Below are 25,578 nucleotides of genomic sequence, written 5' to 3' on the forward strand. Positions count from 1 at the left end.
GGCTGAGTATATATGTAATTTAAATACTGTAAGGTAAAATTGTAGGATTGTATAGCCAATAGAATTATTGGTTACGGATTGTATAATGGCAATTATTATATTTTCAGGGCCATCACTTGCCAAGCATAAATATATTATATGTTCTAGTTATGTGTAATATCAACAGAACTGGTGTTTAACGGTCATGGTCATGGTTTTGATATACATGTAGAGTAACCAGCATCGACTACGCGTTTTATTTAATTGTTTTAACTGTAACATGTGTTAGTTGTGGAATATATAAACTTATTTAAAACCTATCTGGTGTTATAAATCAAGAAATCTATTTCCCCGAACTAAGCAGGTTTAATCTACCAACTATACCACACCATTGCAGGTGATGGGAAGGGTAGGTCTGCAATACACATTACCCCGATCGGCGCGGTAGCACGTAGAAGTTACCACACCCATAGCTGTTAAGTTAAAACACCACACCAATGCCACCAATAAATGTTGCCGGCCATGGTTCTAAAATGTCCATTGTTTGTAGACAGCAGTCAGGGATCACCCTGAGGTATCGATTTGGAGACTTAATATATTTGGCACCTACCAGTACCCCTTCTCACCCGGGGACGGTTAAGTCAGTTCAGTGGCGGCACTAAAAGAACTATGGCGGCACCAGCCATCGATGGCTGGAGGGACATGCAGGGCAAAGTCCAAGGTTGGGGGCAAAGGTTAGAGCTTCAACTAGATGTATAGGGGGCCTCCCCTCCGAAATATTTGAAAAGCAGACTGCCGGAAATGCAGTCTGACAGTATTTCAGGCAATGATCGTCGAGAAAAATAGATGTGACCAGATACCGCCTGTCGCCTGACCTCTAGTTTATCAGACCAGAGTGGAAAGTGTCAAACGAACGGAATTGCGATCTCAACGAAGCCCTCTCACCGAACATTTTGAAAAAATGACTGCCAGAAATACAGTCTGGCAGTGATCAGATAAATAGAGCTGACCAGTTACCGCGCCTGTCGCCTGATCACTATATAGTTGATCCGACCAGAGACGAAAGTGTCAAACGGAGTGAGTAAATCAAAGTGAATGAATATTTTCGTCTCGACATTTTAAGAAATAGACTGCCGGAAATGCAGCCTGGCAGTATTTCAGATACTGGTCGTCGAGATAAATAGATTTGACCAGATACTGTCTGTCGCCAAATATTATTATAAAACACGAACTATTATTTAGATGCACTGAACTTATTGACCCCAGCTGGTTTTGATAATATATATGGGCTTTTCAAATATACACTTTGTTCTAAATAATTAATCAATTCCACGTGTGTGGACAATTATATCAGTCAGCGAAATTAAGATAACTTGTAAATTCCATATATTGTGATGACCTTGTGTGTAGACCCAGTTGAAAGGGTATAGGCCTAACCATCAGTTTGCTGACAGAGAGAAATCGAGGGAAAGACGAGAGGAGAGAGATCGGCGAATGGACTCACCCGAGTTCAGCCACTGCCGTGGCAGATGGACGGAATGGTTGAAATATACGTTATTGTTTATATTCCTGATGTAGTTTAGTTTCTGTTTAATTGATGTAGCTGTTTCATATTCTTGTTCCTAACCGAACAGAGAGGGAGGTGTCCAACGATAGGCCTACGGAGTCAGCGAATCAAACTCTAGTCAATTTGTAGTACACTCACTCCGAAAGTTTTAATATCCCGATCGGTACAGGAAAGTGGGGAGTTAAACTCGATTTCATAGTTAATATGTAAACTCGCTCCGAAAGTTTCGGTACGACGTGGGCCTACCTTTCCATGTTTCATCATAGATCGTAATACAGTTCTGTGGTTCCATAATGGTAATGTTGTTTCTGTCGGACCGCACGGGATAGACACAAAGTAAATATATATATATAGTTTCGGAATTGCCAATTGGATATTCAGAGCGTGTTTCTCTCTTTAAAGGCTGCATACATACGTGTAATGTTATTGAACAGGATTACCTGTTTTATGTCATGATATAAATAGAATGCTGTACAATTATAGGATAGGGCGGTATTTGTCGCCGAATGGACGCTGTGAAAGATTTTAATCGAATGGCTCTATTTCCAGACTTAAACTCAACATTATTCCATTTAAGGCTACATGTATAGATGAACAGTGAGTATGTCGTGTGTTTTATGTCGTGCTTTCTACAGGAATTAGACACCAGCATTAAGTATGTCGTATTTCACAAATGTTGCAGAAATGACGGTCACAATGGCTGACATGACTGTTTTCCTTGTACTACGTTGTAGTATATTATGTATGTATTTGCAATTTAAATTACATAGACCTGTCAGCACCAGTTTCGGGAATTTAGCTCACTGTCAAACATCTTAACTACACCCAAGTTTGAATAGTTTGATGTCTTTGAGGAGTTTTGATACGTCAGGGTGACACAAAGCAATCCAGTGGAAATTGACAACTCAAGGTCACCAATCATTTTCAATGTTTTCTCTCCAAATCTCGAATATTGAATAATCAATATAGTCCTACTTTAAAAATCACCTATGCTCAACGTTATACCTTACAATCACAGGCACTTGAAACGATTAAAATAAAATTTCTTACTACTGCTTGACTATATATATTTTATTTTAATCCCTTCAAGTGCCTGTGCTTACAATACCTTACAATCTAAGTGCAATTACACCCTTTGAATAATTACATTACGTGTAAAATTATAAATATAGTTGGCCTACATAATATAGCCTGGAGGTTCAGTGCTGGTTTTTTTGTGGGGGGGGGGGTATGGGGGTCCATCAAATGGACACACAAGCACACCCAACTTTGCTATAGCAAAATTTTCCATAGAATACGTTGCTGTGTAGTAATCAGTCTGCCGTTGGGGCGTTTTCGACATATTTGGAGTCAAATGAGGTCATTTGCACTGAAAGTGAATGCGAAATCATTCTTTGTATCATGAAAACATGCTAAAAATGATGAAAAGTAGTCACCCTTTCAAAAAAAATGTAAACTTTCTAAATTCAACTTTGTTCTTTGTGACCCCGGAGGTCAAAGGGTCAAATTTTCCATTTTTGCACGAGGAAGATTTAAAGCAACAAATGTCAGCGTAAAATAGAAAAACTAAAGCGAAACCTGTTCTAATTAATAATAAGAACATTTAAAATTTATCATTAGGTGGTCTTAGCACTGTATATTTATTTTGGAACGTCGAAAAAGATCATGCATAACAGAACCAAAACGATTGCTATACATAATGAAACTAGTTGTACGAAAAACAACTGATTCGCCGCTGAAACCGTTTGGATATCAACTGTGTTTTCAGTTATTTACTTTTACAATTGTGAACTGATTTTAATAATTGAAAACAGGGGCGTAAATGTGTGTGTGGGGGGGGGGGGGGGGGTACACCCCCCCAGGAAAAAAATAGTCGGTCGCAAAATAAGAGCAGTCGGTATCAAAATAAGTGCTCACTGCACACGTCACGCTACTCACGCAAAACTTTAGTATAAAATAACCTTGTCTTGTCAACTTATCATGTTTGAAAAAATGATGTGTTTCACTCATATTCTGTTGTGAGTATGTAGTTCTAAGAACAAAATTTCCCCCAGGTAGAAAAATAGTCGGTCTCAAAATAAGTGCAGTCACTGCAGTCGGTCTCAAAATTATGCATCGCCGTCTTAATGAATTAATGAGGTAAACAAATAATGCCTTGCAATAGATCCCAAATACTAGTCGGTCGCAAAATCAGTGCAGTCGGTCGTAAGATATGAGCAGTCGGTATCAAAATAAGTGCTCACTGCACACGTTACTCTACTCACGCAAAACTTTAGTATAAAATAACCTTGTCAACTTTATCATGTTTGAAAAAAATGTTTTTCACCCCATGGCAAAAAAATAGTCGGTCTCAAAAAAAAGTGCTCACCGCAGTCGGTCTCAGACTAAATGAATTAATGAGGTGTTTTCTGAACATCAGAATTCTGCAAAATCTCTCCCCAAAGTCCAGGGCATTTCAGAGACCAAGTAAGCGCCCCATTGAGGTAAAGTGCCCTCAGGCCCAGTCCTCAAAAATTAAAAGCTCAGTTACATATCGGCGCTCAATTCCATTATGCCATCATTCTTCAACTCCTTCTCTGTCTTATACTATCTCATCACTATCATATTCACAGTTACAGTGAATCGCCCAGTTAGTAGTACCACTAGTGAGTGAGTCGTGGTTCAAAAGACTGTAGAATTGTTAGTTCTACTCTCACAAAACAGGCGACATTGACAGATAGGCCACAAGATTCTGTCCCATTTCTCAATATCTCGTTAACGAGAATTTGGATCCATTTGCCATGACATTGAATAAAATTGTCAGGCCCAGTCCCAAAAATTAAAAGCTCTGTTACACATCTGAATTTTTTTCGCGCTGATGTCTTATACTGTCTCAGAACTATCATATTCACGGTTATACTGATCTGCCTAGTTATGTTAGTAGTACCACTGGCACTAGTGTGTGGGTCGTGGGGCGTCAGGCTATACAAAAGTTCTGTCAACTCTTGCAAAACAGGCGGAATTGACAGGGACAGATCTCGAGATTTTGTCTACTGCACGGGGCTACTGCACAGGGCCCCTACAAAACTCGCACCTGTGGTGCTCGGCTCCTGACTGCGTCACTCGTACTAGGGGTATGGGCATCAGTCGGTCGCATTTTGGCTAAACACCCCCCCCCCCCCCAAGCAAAATCGTTATGTACGCCCCTGATTGAAAAAGCACCATATTCTCAAATATCAGGGGATTCAGAAAATATATTATTATGAGCTATTATAAATGTTAATCTATAGTCAGTAGTACTAAGAATCTAGCTAATTTTATCAATAATCATACCCTTCGAAATAAAACTGTGAACGTCACTTTTTGGTATATTTAGCTAAATCGGTGTCTGATGACATTCGGGTAAAATGTCTCCACCCCAAATCAATGTGCGAACATAATAAGAGGAAACCGTATTTATAAATCATTAAACTAAAAAAGAACTTGAGGTATATTAGAAACATCTTCAATAACTTCATATAAGCTTCATTATAAAGGGTGGTAATATTATATCTTTAATATAAGAGATTATTAAAAGGTGTTTAGTAGCCTAAATAATTTGGATCTAAAAATGTTTCCAAGACAAAATTATTTTGGCCCAGTACCGGAAGCAGGAGGGGGTATCTCCTCAGAGTAAAAGTTGTTTCATCTGAGTGACAAAAACATTGGCCTTGCATGCCCCCGTTTACTTGATAGATATTCTTGCAATAATGAAGAATGACTGTTTTAAAACTTAGATCCCGGCGGTCTTTGCTGACAGAAAGCCTATATATCATGTTAACATGAATAGGGTGTACGTCAGAATTAAGATCCATTTTGCCTCTAAAACATATCACTGTGACTCTAAAATACATATTATTGACTGTCTTGTTGCATAAAAACCAGGGGTGGCAAAACGTCATTCTTAAAAACGTTTGTTTGCCAGTCAACTTTTGACTGTCATGGATATGATAGTCGGGCGACCCTCTATTTTTGAGGTATTTTGAACTCCCAAAAACTTCCCAGTTTAAACAAAAGTGGATCACACAATTATATAACACCTAGTAATTATAGACTATGCAAATTGGTTATTTAAGCACTATCGATAGAGGGATAACTATGCTGCTTGCTGGGGAATTGGGGGGGGGGGGCTTTATATTGTAAAATATTTTGACCAAATTGCAACAATATTCACATGACATCCATACATATTTATTTTTCAGACAATAATTATGTCGGTTCCAAATAGAGGAAACTGTGTAAGTAAAGGCCAACTACCAGGAACATTTTTGGCACTCATACAAAGACAGGAAAACGCAGCAACTTCATTTTATTTTACTTGTGATAAATGGCTTTATGTTAGAAATAAATCTATTAAAGACCTTACTGCACTGGCCGATGACCTGGACCAACACCATTCCAATGTAAACGTAGCATCACTTGCCGGCACCACAGTTAGTGCATTCGGTGGCGTGGCTTTTATTGCTGGCATGTTAGCACCATTTACAGCCGGTCTCTCTGCTATCTTAGCGATGGGCGGAACTGCGGCTAGTGTTGCTGGAGGTGTAACGGCGTTTGGGGCATCTCTTACAGAATATGGTATAACATATTCAAGGTGCAAGGAAATTCAAAATCATTTGGAAATCGATCAAAAATACACAGATAAGCTTATCCAAGATATGAATAAATTTATAGCAATGTCAGGAAAACTGGAAAAGTTTATTGAAACCACATACTTTTCAGACCATGACTGGCTTGTTATCGCAAATCAGTCCAACATACTATTTAAGAAGGCTAAATTAGGAAAATGTGCCATCCAGAATATCCTGTTTCTAATGAACAGTGTTTTAAAAGCAACCAAAAGCCCCGAGGCTATCATGGCCTACAATCTACTCATGAGTTTGGTGGAAACTTGTGGAATTTCCATGCCGAATTTTGGAAACATACGCATGCATGATCTTAAGAAACTAATGCTGGGGCGAATAGCCAAGTTAGGCGAAAAGGAACTATTAGGGTCACTTAAGGGTGTTTTCCTGACTCCTGGTAAATTAACCCAAACAGCAAGACTTGGACTTAGTATGACGAGCGCCGTGTTTGTTGTTATTGATATTTGGAGCATTGTTACTACAATAGACGACATGGAAAAGGGCTCAAAGACAGAAGCAGGAACAAGAATTAGAGAACTAGTTACTGGCTTTGAAGAAGGAAGGGATATTGTGGAGGGGACTGTGGCTGATAGAAAAGAAGGTTTAACGGTTAACTAAAATCCACACATATTCAAAATAAATACAGGAAATATTTCATTAAATATATGATAATAATAATAACCAAATACTTACCTAAATGAATATACCTACTAACATCGTAACATTTAATACTATAATTTGTAAATACCTACTAACATCGTAACATTTAATACTATAATTTGTAAATTAGCATATATGTACTTAAACCAGGCACTCCATCTATCATATTGACTTAACCACTCTCCTCTCCATTATTTAAAACAAAATGATGACTCTCAATCGTGCTCCTCCGTCACATTCAATAGATAATGAATATAAATAGTTCATAATTATTATTGTCCGTACATTGTCAGGCATAATGTAATTGCGATATTCATCTCCCAAATAGATTAGAACAGTTCTTTTGCAAAGTTTGTGTATCTGCGATGTTCTTGAAAACCTTGTTAAAACATAAATTGCCAGTTCAAAATTAATTTAATATGTATGAAATGTTATAACAATTTTTTAATGTAAAAGATAATGATAATAATATATATACTTAGCCTTTATTAGATCTGTGATAACAGTGATTAATTTTCTTAAATGCTTGTCCAAAGGAACTATCTGCAGTAGAAACACCAACTAATTTTTTATATGATGAAGGTTTAATAAAATTGGTCATTTGTAATATAATTTTCAGTTTCACTAAAGTAAAAACTTCATCTATCTTTGGATATGTAGTGGGTTCCGATCATATCGGTTGACAGTATGGAAGAGATCTCTGCAGTAATTCCTATAAACGTAGGCCAGTCGTGACAAAACTCGGAACTGGGTCTGTATTTACCCATATTACGACTGTGGAATGATTTTCATCAAATTCCAGCTTAAGACCTTGAAGCATTACGAAGAAAGGCCGGGCAAGTCCACGTCATAACTAAAAGGGGAGATAAACATCAAAATTTGTATGCAGATATTCAACAATTAGTATGATAAAAGACTGATTTAATGACGACAGCTTATTCTGACTTAAATTAGTCTTATTGCATTGACATTTTAAAGGCAAAACTATAGGGCTACAAACAAATACTAGATATATTAACAATTTTATAAAATTGAATAGCCAATCTAAGTATACTATCGGAATAGGCTAGGATCAAAGTTTACATATTCTTTGCAAAATAGGTTTCCTCTTGAAACTGAACCTTAAAATACATAATAAATTTTATTTAATATAACTTCGCATATATAACAGACAAAGAAATACATGTAATACACAATTAGCCTGCATTTGGATGATTCTTTTTTCAAAATAGGTCCACATTTGTGAAATTTTGATTTAGCTTTCTCCCTTAGCATTCATCTGTGTTCCATTTACATCCACTACTTTTCTCTTCGACAACTGATCACCTCCGAATGAATTTCTATTAATTTTACTAAAATCCTTTTAACAATGTTTTGAGTTACAGACAGCTACACATTAACTGTTACGACATTCTAATTCAGGTGTAAAAAGGGTCGTTTTTAAATGAGCCCAACTTCTTCCTGTGCTGACCGTAACAGCAATTGGTACACTTAATGTGGCAATATCTTGACACAATTCTTGTCCATCTTCCATTATTCTCTTCACAATTTCTACAAACATTACACAAATATGTATTCCGGGTTAAAATAAAAATATATGATTTCCCAATACGCCTGGCTTGTTCGAATTGTGATGCACATTCTTAACATGTTTTAGGCGTTAACACAATATAGTCAACAAGTCAGAGAGAGAGAGAGAAATGGGTTTAACGTTCACTCGACACAAACTAGGTCATTTCGGGACTAACATATGGTTCAATTTTATTTCCATAATTCGCTTGCGCGTAGGGGTCTTTAGCAGTGGGAGGAAACCAGAGGACCCGGAGAAAGCCCACGAGGTTGGACAGGCGACCGTACTCCTTGTCACGTACAACTGGGGAATCGAAACCACGCCAGTTGACTCAATGACAGACTTTATGATACAGCGCGCACGTGCTAGCCATTCAGCCATCCAACCCCCCAAGTCAGAGACAAAAATAGTTTAGTGAATAAAACTTTTTAGCTCTTTGCAACCGTTATCTTAGCCCGGTTTAGGTATCATAAGGATTTGATACTTTTTCTAACAAATACAAATGGTTAATATCCATATGTCCATTGAACTAACTTTTCTCTTAACTAACTCTGGCTAAAACATGCCTACAATAACACATGCGGTGGTAGAGGTTAATAATAATAAAGCTTTCTGATGGTCAGATTTTATGGTCAAACGATGAACTAATGAAGGAAACGTTGTGTTGCCTGGTAACAAATATACCCCTCCCAGCAGCATTTAACAGCAATGTTGAAAAAATAAATATTAAAACCCCTGACTGACCGGAGATTTTTTATTTTTTACAAGTTTTTAGTGACAGGGGCATTAATTCAACATAAAATGACCACGCCGCCTTCATTTGCTTGCTTTATTTAGAACAATACTACGTTACATCCCATTTGATTTTTTTATATTTTGCATTTCACAACCCACAAAGATCTCAACTAATTATTACCTGTAACTTCTGCTATCTGGGATTCGGGCACTTCCCAGACTAACTCATCGTGAATTTGAACCAGCAATCTGTACAAAAATTATAATAACGATATAAGTCATGATATGATGAGTAGTATATGATATAATTATATACTATTCAAAAAGAGTAGGGGATATTTGATTTTGGGGGCATAATACTAAAATATGCAAATGACTACGAAAAAAGTCACTATAGAACCTAACAGAAGAAACATTTCCAGTTACATGTGACGCCCAAACGCACCAATAGCTACCGCATGGAATGCAGGTGATGCTTGGGATCATCATGGGGGTCCAACCCAAGATTTGCACGACTCTGACTTTGAATGTTACAGTCATTGTGGCATTGAATTCCAGGGTGGAAACATCAGTTTAATTGTTTTAGTGACCAGAAAACAAATTTTGATATGCGTCGGCTTACCCAAAATGAAAGGTTACGTGCCCTTGGCATGCTACAGATCGGCACAACACAGGCGGTTGTGGCGCGGACGATGAATGTTTCTCAGTCTGTCATAAGCAGGCTATGGTCCAGATACCGTGATACACAATCTGTACAGGACAGACCACGCTCAGGTCGACCAAGGGCGACAACTCAAGCCCAGGATCGATTTATCCGTACCTTGGCCTTGAGAAATCGTGTCATCACAGCAAATCAGATCAGCGCTCGTCTTCAAACAGACACTGGTGTGAGAGTGAGTGGCCAGACGATTCGGAATCGACTGCATAGGGGTCACCTTTGCGCCCGACGTCCTCGCGTGATCCCTTGTTTGAGAGATCATCACATTCAGGCAAGACGTCGTTGGTGTAGGGATCGTCAACACTGGGATAATCGACGCTGGAGCAATGTGATGTTTTCAGATGAGTCAAGGTTCACTGTTGATTTTTTGGACAGACGTAGGAGGGTGTGGCGTCGTCGAAACGAGCGCTTCCAAGACGTTAACGTCATCAGACATGATCGATTTGGGGGTGGTTCTGTTATGGTGTGGGGAGGCATCACTGTTGCTGGAAGAACGGCTTTACATGTTGTTGCAGGGCGTGTTACAGGCCAGTACTACCGGGACAACATCTTGGCAGTCCATGTTGTGCCGTTCGCACGACGTCATGGCCGCCGTTTCATCTTCCAGGATGACAACGCAAGATGTCACAGGGCCAGGATCGTTACAGGTTACCTCCAACAACAGAACATCACCACATTACCTTGGCCAGCACTGAGTCCCGACCTCTCCCCCATCGAGCATGTCAGGGACATGCTTGGACAGAGGTTACGTCAACGTCAACAACGTCCTGCCAATGTCCAAGAACTTGCTGCTGCGTTGCAACAGGAATGGGACAATCTGGACCAAAATGACCTTAGACGTCTCATTAGGAGTATGCCACGTCGGATCAATGCTTGTTTGGCAAACAGAGGAGTATTTACCCGTTACTGACTTGGTTGTGATGCTGTGGTAACTTTGCTGTTTGACCCCGGGTATCATTTTACCCTTATAATGGTCAGTCTGTGCCTTACTTAGTCTAACGATCATTTGGAATAAATCGATGAATGTGAAATTCATTTCATTTTGTCATTTGTTTCTTCGTCAGTTTCATTAGGTGACTTTAATAACACTTAAAAATCAAATATCCCCTACTTTTTTTGAATAGTATATATCAATAACATATATCTATTTTTGTCGGTCACTTATTGATCAAACAGTCTAGCTGGACATCGGGATACCGTACGACGTACACGTTAGTTCATTAACAAAAGAAATCCTCTCATTGGTGATTTGTAGGACCAGCCCGACTTAAGACAAAACCATGGACCACAACACAAGTTTTATACAGAGCGGAGCGCAGTTATCTCCCCCCCCCCCCCTCGCAAAAAAAAGAAATCTTTTAATACATCCTACGCATAACAAGTCTGCTACAATACAGTCAAGATATGAAACATTTCAAGTTGCAAGACAGTTGTCCCAGATTTTAAGTCCTTATCAACTAATTGTCTGACCTAGGTGCCTACAAACGTCATATAAATCAATAGTTAGCAGTAGATTTATACGCTTCGAGCGATTGTCCCTATAGGTGCGCAACGGTTCCAAGCGTCATCTCTGACCAACCCGGACCGTCCAAATTGATAAATCCATTTTGCTATTGTGTATATTGCGTGTTTTGTTAGACTACTGTCAAGAACTGTTGATCAAACAGTCTAAACTTCGACATTAATTTTGCTCGGATATCGCAGTGCGTTTAGGTACCGTACAACGTAAACATTTGATTCATGGTGTATACGTACCTGGAATTAAAATTTTGGAGTGCAAATTCTACTTTAATCATTGCAGACTTACATAAATCAGCTGCTGATCCTGAAATTTAAAAATAGAACGAATGAAAATATCTGTATTATACACCAAATAGGTCTATATACAGTATCTACGTTATATTGGTAAACTTAATCAAATGGATGAAAACGTCACTTCTTTTGGATCGCTAAATTTCTGCTTTCATTCTTCATAAAAACAAAATGTAAAAAATACAAGTTACCTTGAACACAGAAATTTACACATTGTCTTTCTGCTTGGGCTCGTAACACAGGGTTGAAACTACGTATATTTGGTACATATCGCCTCCTTCCAAATATTGTAGATGTAAAACCTGAAGATAACAAAAAAACAGTTAAAATATTAGTTATGATGCGACAAGATGCGACAGTGTGTAAACAGAAAACAATTGCACCCGTTTGGATAAATTTCGTTAACAACTAACTCTGCGATAAAACAGCAAAGTCTTATACCCAATTCGCCCTATCAAAGAGCCCCATCCACATCGCAACCAAACCAGGCTTTTCTTGACTACAAAAGAGCCCTACTCCATTAAGCCTAGATAAGAAAACCTCATCTCTCAACCCTCCGATATCTCAACGTTTTTAGTTACGTTCTCGTAGCTACGTTAAGCCTACCGGTAATCCCGCCTATCTATAAACCACCATGGTTTAGGTAACGTTAACGTCATCCCCTTTTTCAACTATTTCATGCTTTGTGCCAAAAAGAATCGCTCCCGTCCGATCAAGAAGGGAGATAAGAGACACCCTAGACAGCATTGAAGTGATATATAATAAGTTTAGATACTCTGCCTCACCCACCTCTGCAATATCAACAAGCCTCGAAGCGTTCCTAATCATTTAGCAATCATTCAAACATTTTTCAAATATATCTCAAATATAATTACCATTCTTTTTGCAGAATTCTACACATGTTTTAGTAAATCTGTTAACGGCAGGGAACTTGACTGAAAAAATAAACAGACTTGTAATCCCGCCGAAAATGTTATGGACAGATAATAAAATACAGGCTATACATATATGTAATTAAAAAATTCCCATGTCTTTTAATAATACTACAAAGCATGGCCACACTCAATGGCAGACGGAATTCAAATAATTAATAAGGATAAGACGACTAAAAACTCTAGAGATTCCAGTAGGTATTTAGTTTTCTTGTCGTGTGATAAAAGTTCTTATAAATTTCATTTTGTTCTCAATGTCGGCCTGTAAATGTTCTGAATGTTCTAACAATTGTTCTTCCTACTAACTGAGAAAACTGTTCATGATAGCTTTGGCATTGTCTGGCGACACCTTGAGATAATCAGCTAATCTGTCTTTCCCTGTAATGACAAGGATTCAATAAAAGTGTAATGTAGTTTATATACAGTAAATTATAATTCAATAATTTAAAAGTAAAAAACAGTTTCTTTTTCATTAATTCGGACCTGTAAAGAATCGAATTGAACTGAATTGAATTGTTATTTATCACTTATTCTACAATATAATTGATTTATTATTGTGTAAAGTAATTCATACTAACCTACACCATACATTACAGAATAAACAATTCTTTTAGTTTGTTCTCTCTCTACTTGGCTTATTTTATCATAGGCTTTACATAACCTGCACAAAAAACAACATCTTTAATTTGTTTGTAACTATATGCAAATCTTCAACGCAATCCTCGAAAATCTGAATGATAAATTTACTATTAAACTAACATTTGAAATACTTACTATGTTCAAAAGTCCACAAATTTCATAAAAATTAATAAAAGGGTCTTAAAATGTAGGTAATAATTATGCAAATCTTCCCAGACAATCCATGAAAACAGTGTATTAAACAGTAAATTTTGATCTTCTATGGTATATAGCTTAGAAATATTATTTTTGCTCTTCTCCAATTACCCACACTCCCTTAAATTAACATCCAGCCTATTGCCTCTTAATGATCTTAATTGTATACTGGATGCTTACCACTGTGACGTTAATGTTCTAAATATATCTTTACAATTATCATCATCAAATATTGACAATAGTTGTTCATCTTTAGATAGGTGGGCCAATAACCTCAACTCAACCTGCTGAAAATCTTGAAAATAAGAAATAAACAAAATAAACTATCCATCCAGGCAAATAAAATCATATTCTCCTATAAACACAAATTTACATGAGATATGTCAATTTAGATTATTTAGATTAAGATAATACCTGCTGCTAGAAGAACCCACCCATCATGGCTTATAAATGGTTCTCTTGCATAAATATCCATTTTAGATTCATCATGTTTTCCTGCAATATAAAGAATATATATATATATATATACCAATATCCAGGATAACCACCAATACTTCGGTACTTTTAAAACTAACAACGACGCTCAGATTGATCTGACAGTGGACAGAAAAGTTTAACTGTTCTAGAGAAAAGTGGCTTAGTATTTGGGAATATCTTTCACGGCATATGATTTGAATAAACTAAACATTTTAAAGAGGATGTATTAACCTTCTATAAAATTGTCCATATAATTAGTTAAAGTAACTGATGTTTTAGGTATGGCCTGTATATTAGGATGATAAGATGATAATCTGCCTGTAGCAGCTGCTATTTGATCCCAGTGTGTTGATAAATAACCTTTCTCTATACATGACACCATTCCATCAACATAGGTAGATTTTAACTTTTGTAGCTACAAATAACACAAACGTACATAACATTTTGGCATATTGTGCACACAATTAGTTTAAGGAACATCTCAATTTTTTTAATTTAATATCATTAAAGATACATTATTAAAGAGCTAAATTTTCCTATTGCAGGTCTTTCTTTAGGTCTTAAATGTTATATAAATTATTAATTAGACATTTATTAACATTACAAGACCATAATTAACTCTCAATGCTATTTTACTCGAGATTTTAACTAAATTAGAACGGTTCGGCCATTTAATGATTTTATTTAATTTAACAATGCAGAAGCATGCCAGGATTCGAATATAACAGTACCGTGGTTACGATAATAAACAATCAAAGCACACCTTTTGTCAAAACTACAAACAGTGATAATTTGGCCAAGAATAAAGTAATCTGAATGAAATTTTCGAAATATTCGTTTTGTATTATATTTTTTGGAACCAATACGGCAAGAACGGCCAGTTCATTATCTAAATCTTACATAATGTATCTTTAAAGTATCCTTAACCCGTCTACGATTAGAGAAATTAGGCATTGTATCCTATATAATACACCTATTTAAGCACTGTGGACTACATTTTTCTTTCTTTCTAATTTGTTAAGAAAGCAAATTTCCAATAGGTTATGGTCTTCTTGTGTTACTTCATTCATGGCTTTAAAGTCTCGATGGGCATACTGACATTGTAGTTGTCTGCAGTTCTGGCAAAAGTGGACTTCTTAAATAACCAATCTTATTTTGATCTATTTTAAAAACGTAAAAACAGACTGTTACAATACCTGTCTATATTCAAGTATTATATTAGGTAATGGATGATACGCTGCCATCTGAGATAACATACTTTCTGATGTGGATTTTTGGTGAGCTACACTTGTTTTTACCATTTTACAATTTGATGGTAACTTTTTATCTAACTGCAATTCTTCGTACAACACCTAAAACATAATTTGACTCATCCCAAGTTAAAAATATTAATCATCCATTATAAACATACACTGATCAGACCACAAAATGAAAATATAAACAAGAAATGAAAGTAAATGTATATATACCTGACGAAGTTGAGGATGACTATTTATAGAGAAACTATGACCAGTGGCATGGAAAGCCTGGGTTTCCAATTTCAGTAATTTTTTCTGCAAATTATTTTAAAATATTGTAAAAAAAAACATTCTCAAAAAATGATACCATTGATAATCAATTGATGGTCAATTTGCTAGTTGGTCACAGATATTTCCTTTTGTTTTTTTGAAAATGGGCAACAAACCTAGGTATTAAATTCCACGAAAATTGTGTCTACAAATTATATGAATTATAGTTACCTTCAAAATATCAGAGAATTTAGCAACCGTGCTCATCTCTATTTTAAATCTGGCTGTTTCCATACAAGCCAATATTGGTATAAGTTTAGTCTCAACACATATATACAGATTATATATATTCTGTTCTTTTAATAAAGCGTTTATTTTTTTCACGGCCGCCATCATCAGCAATAGATTAGCTTTAATATACCAGCTTGTTTCTTTACCAACCACCTGTTGTATAAACAAATTCATCAATTAACACGGGTCAAGGGTTACCATAAAACAATGAACTCGCGAGATTTTATAAATGGTTTAAAGCCGTTATTATAATTTTAAACTAAAAGACGTGCATGTCAAGTCTCCTTTATACGTGCATCTGTTGTAAACTTGACAAAGATATAGCTTTAAAAATAATACATTGAAAAACTCCGGTAGGATATATACTCTGTTCCCAAGCTTTACAATTCAAAATGTAAAAGAGGGGATACCAGTTCCAAAATGTGTGTCCTTAATACAAAAACCTTAATGAAACCAAACGCAAAATTATGAATTTGGGACCCTATAACTGAAAAACCTCTGAAAGTTTAAAAATATAACCTGACAAGAAATTAAACGAGAAGGTAGAAAAACTGGATGCAGAGCTATGGATGTAGCCACACAAGTTAAAGATTCTGGGTGTTACACTTATTCTGAATTAGGAAACAACTTGTAACAATATTATTTAATATATATATTGACTATATACATACCCTGTGATTAATTGGTGTTAACTTGGCAAAACGTAAAACTTCCAGGAACGTTTTAGGAGATTTATTGGCATCCAGCAACCAAACACCTAATAACGGATCTTGAATATCCCAGTTTTCAGTCTCTAAATGATAAATTACAAATAACAACTTTCTAAAAGAAAATAGTACTGGCGGAGAAATCCTATCGCGACCATAAGGTCAAATACGATACATTCAAAAGTTATGAAAAATATCTTAAGAATGAGTATACATATAATTTGGCACCACTATACTACCTATTTACAATTTACTGATTTACCTTTCTTGTGGACATCTTGTAAGTGGAATACTTCAATAAGGGTTATGATTATTCTCTGGGCATCAAATATAATAACTTCTCTCTCCTTAAAAATTTTCAGCATCATCTCTCTGAAAATATAAACATATAGCATAAGCTTATATCTTATTTCAGTAATTTGTTTGCTGTCAACACTGATGAATCCACATTATAAAGACAGTAAGAAATCATAGTAAGTACAGGCCGTAGAAAAATTTCCTTTATTATAACACGATGCTTGGCGTGTGTCTGTTGATGTAGAAATGTAAGAAGTTAACCTCATTTAATTTCATATTTTCATATAAAACATGCCTGTCACTACTGAGCACATCTAAAAGACGAAACGTCAGACAGAATAATGCATTACAGACCAACGATTATCGTTGACGCAAAATCGCTTACAAATAATCTATTGCGTGCGCAGGACATAAAGCTAACCATCATTATTCAAGGAACAGATATTAGACCTATTCTAGAAAAATATAAAAATACGTTACTCCTATGTTCGACAAACGAAAATGTGTTTACCTAAACCAGCTAAAGTATTCTTTCTCTTCACTTTCATCTTCAAGGGGAAATACTAAAAGTTGATCTTTATATTCTTTAAAAGGGCCACCTCTTATTGCCCCACATATACACTTTGCCTATAAATCAGATTAAAATTCGATTCAAATAATTGCGAGCTTACATTAAAAATATTCTACTGAACATTAATCTCCTTGGAGGACTTCATTATCATAATCAACTTCAATGCAATTCATATAATTCTGTCGAAATAAGGACCCATGTATCTTACCCATTTGTCTATACTTTTACCAGAATTCTTCGTCAACTTTTTCTGCAAGTAATAATACAATGTCCTGATTGCATGTATCCTTAATTGTATAATATATGTACCTCAACCGGGGAGATGTAGATCTTGTACTTCTGTTACGTACAATATTTAATTTCATTGTTCGTAAACGGAACCGTTTAGTCATTGATAAGTGCAAACACAAATACAATCCGCAAATATCTAATAAATCCGATTCTTATCCTGTCAAATGATATATTTTTATTTCCATAAATGAATTTTTATCAAACTTGACATATGCTTTCATTATCACATTATTTCGTTCTCCCAAGTTAGAAAACCAACCCCGTCTGCGCATAATATTTCACAACCGGTATCTCGTTTGCCCGTCCGTACATATTCTACAGCAATATAACCAACCAACCCCGTCTGCGCATATGATTTCCGAACCGGTATCTCGTTGGCCTGTCCGTACATATTCAATAAGTCTACAGCAATATAACACGTTCATCAAACCATTACTTTAATATTTACTATTTTAACGATCTTGGAATATGTCCTCATAAAAGGAGTCAGGGACCACGGTGGTTCAGGGGGTAAGAGTTTGGCTCGCTAACCTGGCGGTTCGTGTTCGATCCATGTGTTGACCGAGAAAGTTCATCGGGATTTTCCGACGTGGCTCCCCCATGAAAGTGGTGCAGGACGGAGGGCCTGGCAAGGGACAACGTTTGGTCGTTTGGATGGGACGAAACACCGAGGTCCTGTGTACACATTGTCGTGCACGTAAAAGAACCCTTCGCAGTTGGAATTCAATATCAGCGCCATGTGAACAACTAAAGCATTAGTAAACCAATGTTCATGAAACGAATGCGAGTTTTTAATTTAATTTTATTATTAGCTTGTTCGGAAACAATAAAGACAATGTTACAAATACTTTATTATTTTCTTGTTGTTGGTGACCTGTTGTTATTAAAGTGCTGCCATCGTTATATATTATGGTGAATGACAAACTGTCAGCCTGTAATAGACATGTTTGAAGATTTATTCTACCATCTTTAGGCAGCTTAGAAACGTCTATAAATCTGGTATCATATAAAACTTCTGTCTCGTTTCTGTTGTCTACACCGACCTGTAGAGATATAATAATTACATTAAAAACTTACATATTTATCTATTATTCCCATTTTACAAAAAATCTTCTCATGAACGTGAATGAGTCGCTGAGTGGTTTTAACACCTGCGCTTTAGATCATAAAAAAATTAAAATATACCATGTTATTAGTCCAGAAATGACCTGGTTTGTGTTGAGTAGACGGGCTATATTAAGATTGGGCTCCCGTTTTACTCATATTTTGACTATTTTTATCTTAATAAATCGGACATTTTCATTTATAACCCTACTGAACTTATGTCGGTACCGGATAATAGTGTGGGCAACAACCTCTGACCAAGAAAACAATAGAAATATCCAAAAGTGAAATGGAAAGACAACATCGAATCCTGGGACACAACTTGACATGGCTCTCACGACAGACATCCCATCAGTCATCATTCGTTATGCACAGGCCACTACATAAATATTCACAAAAGGAGAAGGTCAGTTTCCTATTTTGATTTCTTCATTTTCTTTATCAGATCCATATGGTGTCTGATTGGTATCATGTCGTGATGTTTGTTTATCCCTTCATTAAAAATGTCGTAATGTCGCATAAATAATGTCGTATTTCGGGTTAAAATGTCGTGATTTCGGGTTGTCGGCCATCTTCCTCTAAATATATACAGTATGATTATGTAACGCTGATCCTGGTGTTCGTCAAGAAAGTTTCCCGGGATTTTGCAGCGTGATTTCTCCCTGTCGGTAGTGCAGGACTAACGGTCTGGAAAAGAATAGTGTCTAGCCGTGTAGATTGGACGGCATACTCTTATAATGAATTCCACTGTCAATTTTTCGACCCACCCGAACGACTATACGTTATGCCTTGCCAGACCCTCCGTCCTGGCACTGTCTATAGAAAATTTCCGTCATAGCACTTTTCATAGCGTATATGTCTATCTTCAATGGTCCGATTTCCGACTGGTGCAGAAAAGTAGGAAAATTAAATGAAATGCGGTTTAACGTCCTACTGTTCTGCTCCGAGTGGGCTTATGAAGAAGGGCATACACTATACAGTGTACTATGAGGGAAACTGTGCCCGGATAGCGGCACTACGGCATATATATTTAATTTTAACTGCCAAGGTGCACGACAATATGTACATGGGACCTTGAATTTTCGTCCCACTCAAACGACTATACATTATCCCTTTGCCAAACCCTCCGAGAAATACCACTGTCCCTAATAAATTTCCGTCATACCACTCTGCATAGCGTATGCCTATCTTCAATAGTCATTTCATATAATTTTCCTACTTTTTGGCGTCAATCGGACTATTGAAGATAGGCATACGACATGCAGTGTGCGTTGACGGAAATTTTCTAGGGGCAGTGACATTTCTCCATCGAATTCCAACTGTGAAGGGTTCTTTAATGTGCACGCCAATGAGTACACAGGGGTTTGTGTTTTTGTCCCATCTACACAACTAGACACTCTTCTTTGCCAGACCCTTCGTGATGCACTACCGACAGAGAGAAACCACGCTACAAAATCCCAGGGAATTTTCTTGACCAACACCAGGATCAATGCACATAATCATACTGTATATTGAGAGGACGATGGCCAACAACCCGACATCACGACATTTTAACCCGACGACATTTTTACGCAACATCGTACTGTCGGGTTAAAATGTCGTGATGCCGGGTTGTCGTGGTGTCGGGTTAAAATGTCGTAATGCCTTATGAAGGGCGACACAGCGACATCACGACATACCAATCAGACACCATAGATCCATGTGTAGCGCGCTGAATTCGGTCTCTTTAGCGATCTCCAGACATAGGCAACGAAGTCACTGGTTCCAGTTTGGATCTAGCTCATCTACAGGGAGTAAATTTTCAAAAGATTTTACGGTAGTCTCCCCGAAGCCCCGAGTTACTTGCAGTCTTGCACATAACTTTATGCTTCGTGAATCTTTTCCCGACACTGTCTTAAAATTTAAGATGTCCATATTGAGGGAGTCTGGTTAAACTGAAACGTTTGTGTAAGCCTCAGCTTTAATAGTGTGGTATTATAGCTTGTTCAAATAAGAGCAAACAACGGAACCGCTACTGCATAGTATAAACTACGGATAAGAATTTCGATATGGAAAGAGTTGAGAAAAAAAATATAAATACTTGTAACTGGACAGCTGTCGAAGGATGAGTTTTTAATTTCTTAAAATCGCTAACCGCATTTGAATTTCCAGTATATCTTTTGCTAGATTTCGCTGAAGTCCTGGACTTTTTCAATTCATTTCTGCTTGTTAATGTTTCACCCTTCATGAAATATTTCCTTTCTTCACTGTCTTTTTCTAGGGAAAAAACATACAGCATTGCTATACTTGCCTCCGGTCTTTTAATAATATTTGTTGTTCGGTTTTCTAAATCATAAGATTCTGTTTTCCTTAGCAACGAATAGGAATGGAGGCTCGTCTTCTGTCAGTCATTGTAGTATTTTGGTCCTTAAGACCGTAGTGTATCTTTAACTAATTATTGGTTAACACTTTCTATAGAGTCAAATCCCACGTACTAATGAAAGTAAATGACATATTAATATATAAAAAAACAATGATATTTTGGTAAAATTCTTACCATTGTCAAAATATTCATCAAATTGTATCTGTTTATGACATGTGTCTTATAGATCAAATAAGGTAATGTTCTCCCCCCTGGTCTTGGAAGAATGGGGTGTTTACTCCAAGGAAATTAACGCCAAGGTCAGTCTATAACGTGCAGAAATAAGGGGGTTATAAAAGAGGGTGTTAAGCGAAACTGATCAGAGCTCACCCAGATTTCCAAGCAGCCATCATTTATCCTATGCTTTATTGGGAACGAGGGACGTTGGAAGCCAACTAGTTTAACAATAAAGTTGTAGAAACCATCTAACCTGTAGTTTTATTATGATCACAAGGAACACAACAAGGAAGTCCGATATTACTACGGTGTGTTCCCACTTAGCCGGCAGATTGTTAATCCTTTGATTGATCTTAAAACTATAGTCTGTTTAAAAGTAGTCACTCAAGAACTGTTCACTAGTGTTCAGCGTTAATGAGCTCCTAATCCCTCTTACAAGTTCATTAACTTAATAAAACAAAAACAATCCTATGTCGAAATCACCATTTCACAGATATAATTTGGTGGTACCAAAAGGCCTCGAGTTAAGAAATATCGACAACTTGATACAAGAATTGAACATTTGAAAACACAGTTATTAAATGGCTCTTTAAGTGTAAATCGGTATGGAACAAATATTTCCTATTTAGTGGGGCTGTAAAATGATTGTTATGTTGTAAGACATTTATTTATAAATTATATAATGCTATTTAATAAAAGTTAAATGTGTAAATTGTAATGCATTTTTATATGTGTAAATCATTTAATGTTATTTAATAAATATTAAATTTGTTAAAATCAATATATTTTTATATGTGTAAGCTATTTTATGTTATTTAATAAAAGTTAAATTTGTTAAAATCAATACAGTTTTAGTCTTAAAAAAGATATGGACTATAGTTTATAACACCATTGTTCTAGGATTAACGGCGAAATTTGACATCAAAGCCTGCCGGCTAAGTGGGAACACCCCTACACCATTACATCATATATATCAACTTACCGAATGATTTCGACCAGAGCTCGACGGTAAAACCTATCGCTCTTCAATGTCGTTTCGCTTCCTGATTATAATGCAAGTGAGTGCTCGTTGATTCAGGAACTGGTGGAATACATTATGAAGCAGTGCAAAATAATATTGCAAACTATAGAGTCTTACCTTTCCCAGAACACTTTTTTTGGTGGGTGTGACTCTTCAACTGAAGTCTTTAAAGAAAAAGAATTTATTGAATTATCGCAAGATGCATTTCAAATCAATAAAATCCGTCAACTAAACTTAACAATACAACATGAAAAAAATAAAAATAAAATACCTTATTTGTTGGTGATCAATTAATTTTCTAGACAGAGAGGACATTGTTTTATTACTTTTGTCAATTGTAGGTGATGATCCCTTGGGTGATCGCATCATTGCATCGACGCTTAGAAATTCATTTTCCACCATCTGATTTTCGGTACTATTTTGGTTATTAAATGTCGGTATTACCCTATTATGACAGTAGTTACTGTCATACACAGTGTCCGACAATTCGTGTTTATATTCAGTTGCATCCAGATTATATTTTATGGGATTATCCTTCACTAACAATGGTAACATATTGCTTCTAGTTCTATCTAAATAGTCGGCACCGGGGCATATCAAACCTCTATAAATGTCATCATATCTTTTGTCCTCTGTTTCCGTTTGGTCGAAACAAGAATAGCTTGAGTTATCCTTAAGGGAGATCATACTTCGTGAATCTTCTAAATATGAATTGTGGTGATCTGCTATATCACTGTCTTTGTCGTTAATATGAATCGCATTGAAAACATTTTGGCCAAAAGGAGTGTCGCAGAATTCACTCCCATGTTCTGGTGAAGCTGTTGGCAAACTTCTTCGAGCTTCACAAGATGAATCTGATAAACTGCAATTGTCATACTGACTATGATTTTCGTGACATTCGTTTGGATTCCCATTGAAACATAAATCAATTGGTGTCATAAACTCTTCATAATACATGTAATCAATATTACTAAGCCGTTCATCTTTTTCTTCGTTGGGAAACAATTCTTTATGGATACGATTATACTTTCTCTGATCTTTATATATTTGAGTAGACACGGTTAGAGGGGTTGCATTTTGGCTAGCTTTAGTCCTTTCAGTTTGAGATTGGTTTTGACTTGATCCGTTGAATTTACCACTCTTGTTACTTGATTCTCTTCCCTGTAGATATTGGTTTTGTTGTTTCTGGTAGTAAATGTTACTGTCCAAATAATGTTTACAGTCAAGAATTTCAAAGTTGTTTGAGAATCTTGAAGCTAGAATTATAGAAATAAGCGCTTGCCATAAAAAATAAGCCCATATTTTGCCAGAGATAGAAGGTAAACTTGGAAAATTAAAAGAGTGCTCATCCTCTCTATTCCAAATACTTCACATCAAAATTGTTTTTGTTTTTCTGGGGCGGGGAGCTGTAGAATCTATCGTGGATGGAAGTTTTTTTGCAAATGGGGCCATGGGGTAACTCCGGAACGGTAGGTTGCTGGAACCTGTCTTACTATTAACTTTTTGTAAACTAGAAACATTTGAAGGAAGTCGGCCTGTTTATTAAATATACAGTATGCAAGAGCTAAATCTGCCTATTGCTGGTCTTTCTTTAGGACTGGAATGTTATCTAAATTATTAATCAGACATTTTAATCAACTCTCGATGTCATCGCTAGCCTGCGATGTTTATTGGATTAGGTCCGATTTGCTGTTCGACTTCCATTCATGATTTAATCATGAAAAGTTTAATCGAGACTATGTTTTTTATACTGACTTTAGTAATGATGATCGAGGATAGGCTGAAAATTCAATCGCTAAAATCGCGGTCCAGAGTGGATCAATTTGACTTAAATTTTCAGCAAATTCCCTTTACATTATCTAGTTTATTTTTTAACTATATTATAGTGAGAACTGCCAGCTCTTTATCTAATCTACCATTTTGTATCTTTAATCTTGGTTTAATTATTTCCTCACGGTACTATTTATTTAGTAATTACTTTCTGTAGATAGTGGAATAAAAAAAAGTACTTCAACAAGGTCTCGTCTATGTTTAATATAGACAGAACAATGGGAGCAGAATTCCAATCTTACTCATGGGCTGAATTTTCCATAACGATTGATATCTCAAACAATAACATAAAAAATGCGATGAAACTTCTCGCCACAAGTACTGAAGTACTAAGTAGCTTACGTTGACGTTGACAATAATCATTCTGACTTCACGGCGTCTACAAACAAACAAAATATTTTAAAGCCAGCTTACTTTCTTGTATGTACGTCAAATATTCGTCTTCTTCTCTCTCGTATTCCTTTTTTAGCCAAAATATAAACTGCTGATTTTCTGCCGAAATATCTGAATATTTTCTGAAGAATGGTGGATTATCTTTTGGTCCCCAAACCTGGATGGCACTTTTCCGAAAAGAATTAATCATACTAAAGTCCACTTTCTCACAATAACATGCAGCATTTACCAGAATCTATAAACTATGGAAAATAATGTAATGATTTAAAAATAGTACGGTAGGCACTAGTTCTACTAGTCCACAGTTTCAAGAATCTGTCCAGGCATAATTAATATGATTACCGTATTATGAACTGATTTTGGATTCTCTATCATTAGCCCATTAGATTCATTAAAGGCTCAATACCATTCTTGTTGTAACAGAATAATATGTCCCAATCTTTATTCTGGTCAACAAATTGTACTATTTTACAGTATTCCAATTAATTGATGATACAAATTTCATCTTAACACACCCAATTTAAAAAATTGGAGAAATTCAACTAAATGATTTGAAAAGCCTAACGTAAACCTTTTCAAATGTGACTTGGATTTAAAAATATTTTCGAACCCTCCGGACAAGTAAAATAGGATGTAATGGATAATTTACACAACAGGTAGAAAACTTAAACATCTAACAGGCCTACTTAGAATAAGGCTAATATTTATTTACTGGAGCTGTCAAGCCAGCAAGAGTGTTATTGTCCCTTTAACGCACCATTTCGAAAATGACAGGTTGAATGCGCTAAAACTTGGACAAATTTGGGGCAACTGTGTTAGGGCCTACAATTTTGACTTTGAATGCAGCCAAGGAATTCAGTAATGCAACTTTGCTCGAAATAGGCCTACTACTTACGAATAACGTATATATTAGGATAGTCACACTACACTTACTTTAACTTAACTTAGTATTATAGTAAAGTTAGAGTTAGAGAACAGCTCAACGGACCATCGTATCGTGACCAAATGAAATAGCCTAGAATTCTAGTAGAATAGGCCTAGTTTTATATGTGTAGACTCT

At 36.2% G+C, this 25,578-nt stretch overlaps 2 protein-coding genes across 5 annotated transcripts; one reads left to right on the forward strand and one right to left on the reverse strand.

Annotated features, from left to right (window-relative positions):
* The first annotated feature begins 1,755 nt into the window (after positions 1 to 1,755).
* On the forward strand, positions 1,756 to 9,160 carry LOC126816688 (uncharacterized). 2 transcript variants are annotated; one of them, XR_008787703.1, is made up of 3 exons: positions 1,756 to 2,143; positions 5,767 to 6,896; positions 6,938 to 9,160. XR_008787703.1 is itself a non-coding variant. In XM_050543419.2 (2 exons), the coding sequence occupies exon 2, from the start codon at positions 5,776 to 5,778 to the stop codon at positions 6,805 to 6,807; it is 1,032 nt and encodes a 343-aa protein (XP_050399376.1). In that variant the 5' UTR covers positions 1,760 to 2,143; positions 5,767 to 5,775; the 3' UTR covers positions 6,808 to 9,160. The 2 variants fall into 2 exon arrangements, 1 of the variants encoding a protein (XP_050399376.1); XM_050543419.2 differs by having other exon boundaries at positions 1,760 to 2,143; positions 5,767 to 9,160.
* LOC126816684 (DNA polymerase nu) lies at positions 6,647 to 24,967 on the reverse strand. Of its 3 annotated transcripts, XM_050543411.2 has the most exons (23): positions 24,540 to 24,967; positions 22,567 to 23,551; positions 22,413 to 22,459; positions 20,777 to 20,952; positions 18,441 to 18,635; positions 17,510 to 17,551; positions 17,242 to 17,357; positions 16,696 to 16,805; positions 16,398 to 16,519; positions 15,667 to 15,879; positions 15,397 to 15,480; positions 15,124 to 15,279; positions 14,159 to 14,342; positions 13,865 to 13,945; positions 13,631 to 13,745; positions 13,195 to 13,277; positions 12,923 to 12,994; positions 12,560 to 12,619; positions 11,876 to 11,986; positions 11,628 to 11,697; positions 9,336 to 9,403; positions 6,938 to 8,400; positions 6,647 to 6,896 (listed from the first exon to the last, which is right to left on the reverse strand). In XM_050543411.2, the coding sequence occupies exons 1-22, from the start codon at positions 24,706 to 24,708 to the stop codon at positions 8,246 to 8,248; spliced, it is 3,414 nt and encodes a 1,137-aa protein (XP_050399368.1). In that variant the 5' UTR covers positions 24,709 to 24,967; the 3' UTR covers positions 6,647 to 6,896; positions 6,938 to 8,245. The 3 variants fall into 3 exon arrangements, with proteins under 3 accessions (XP_050399368.1, XP_055955841.1, XP_050399369.1); XM_056099866.1 differs by having other exon boundaries at positions 6,647 to 8,400; XM_050543412.2 differs by lacking the exons at positions 22,413 to 22,459; positions 22,567 to 23,551; positions 24,540 to 24,967 and adding an exon at positions 22,257 to 22,350.
* Between the last annotated feature and the right edge of the window lie 611 nt (positions 24,968 to 25,578).

Source organism: Patella vulgata, chromosome 3, assembly GCF_932274485.2.
Source record: "Patella vulgata chromosome 3, xgPatVulg1.2, whole genome shotgun sequence".
Lineage (NCBI taxonomy): Eukaryota > Metazoa > Mollusca > Gastropoda > Patellidae > Patella > Patella vulgata.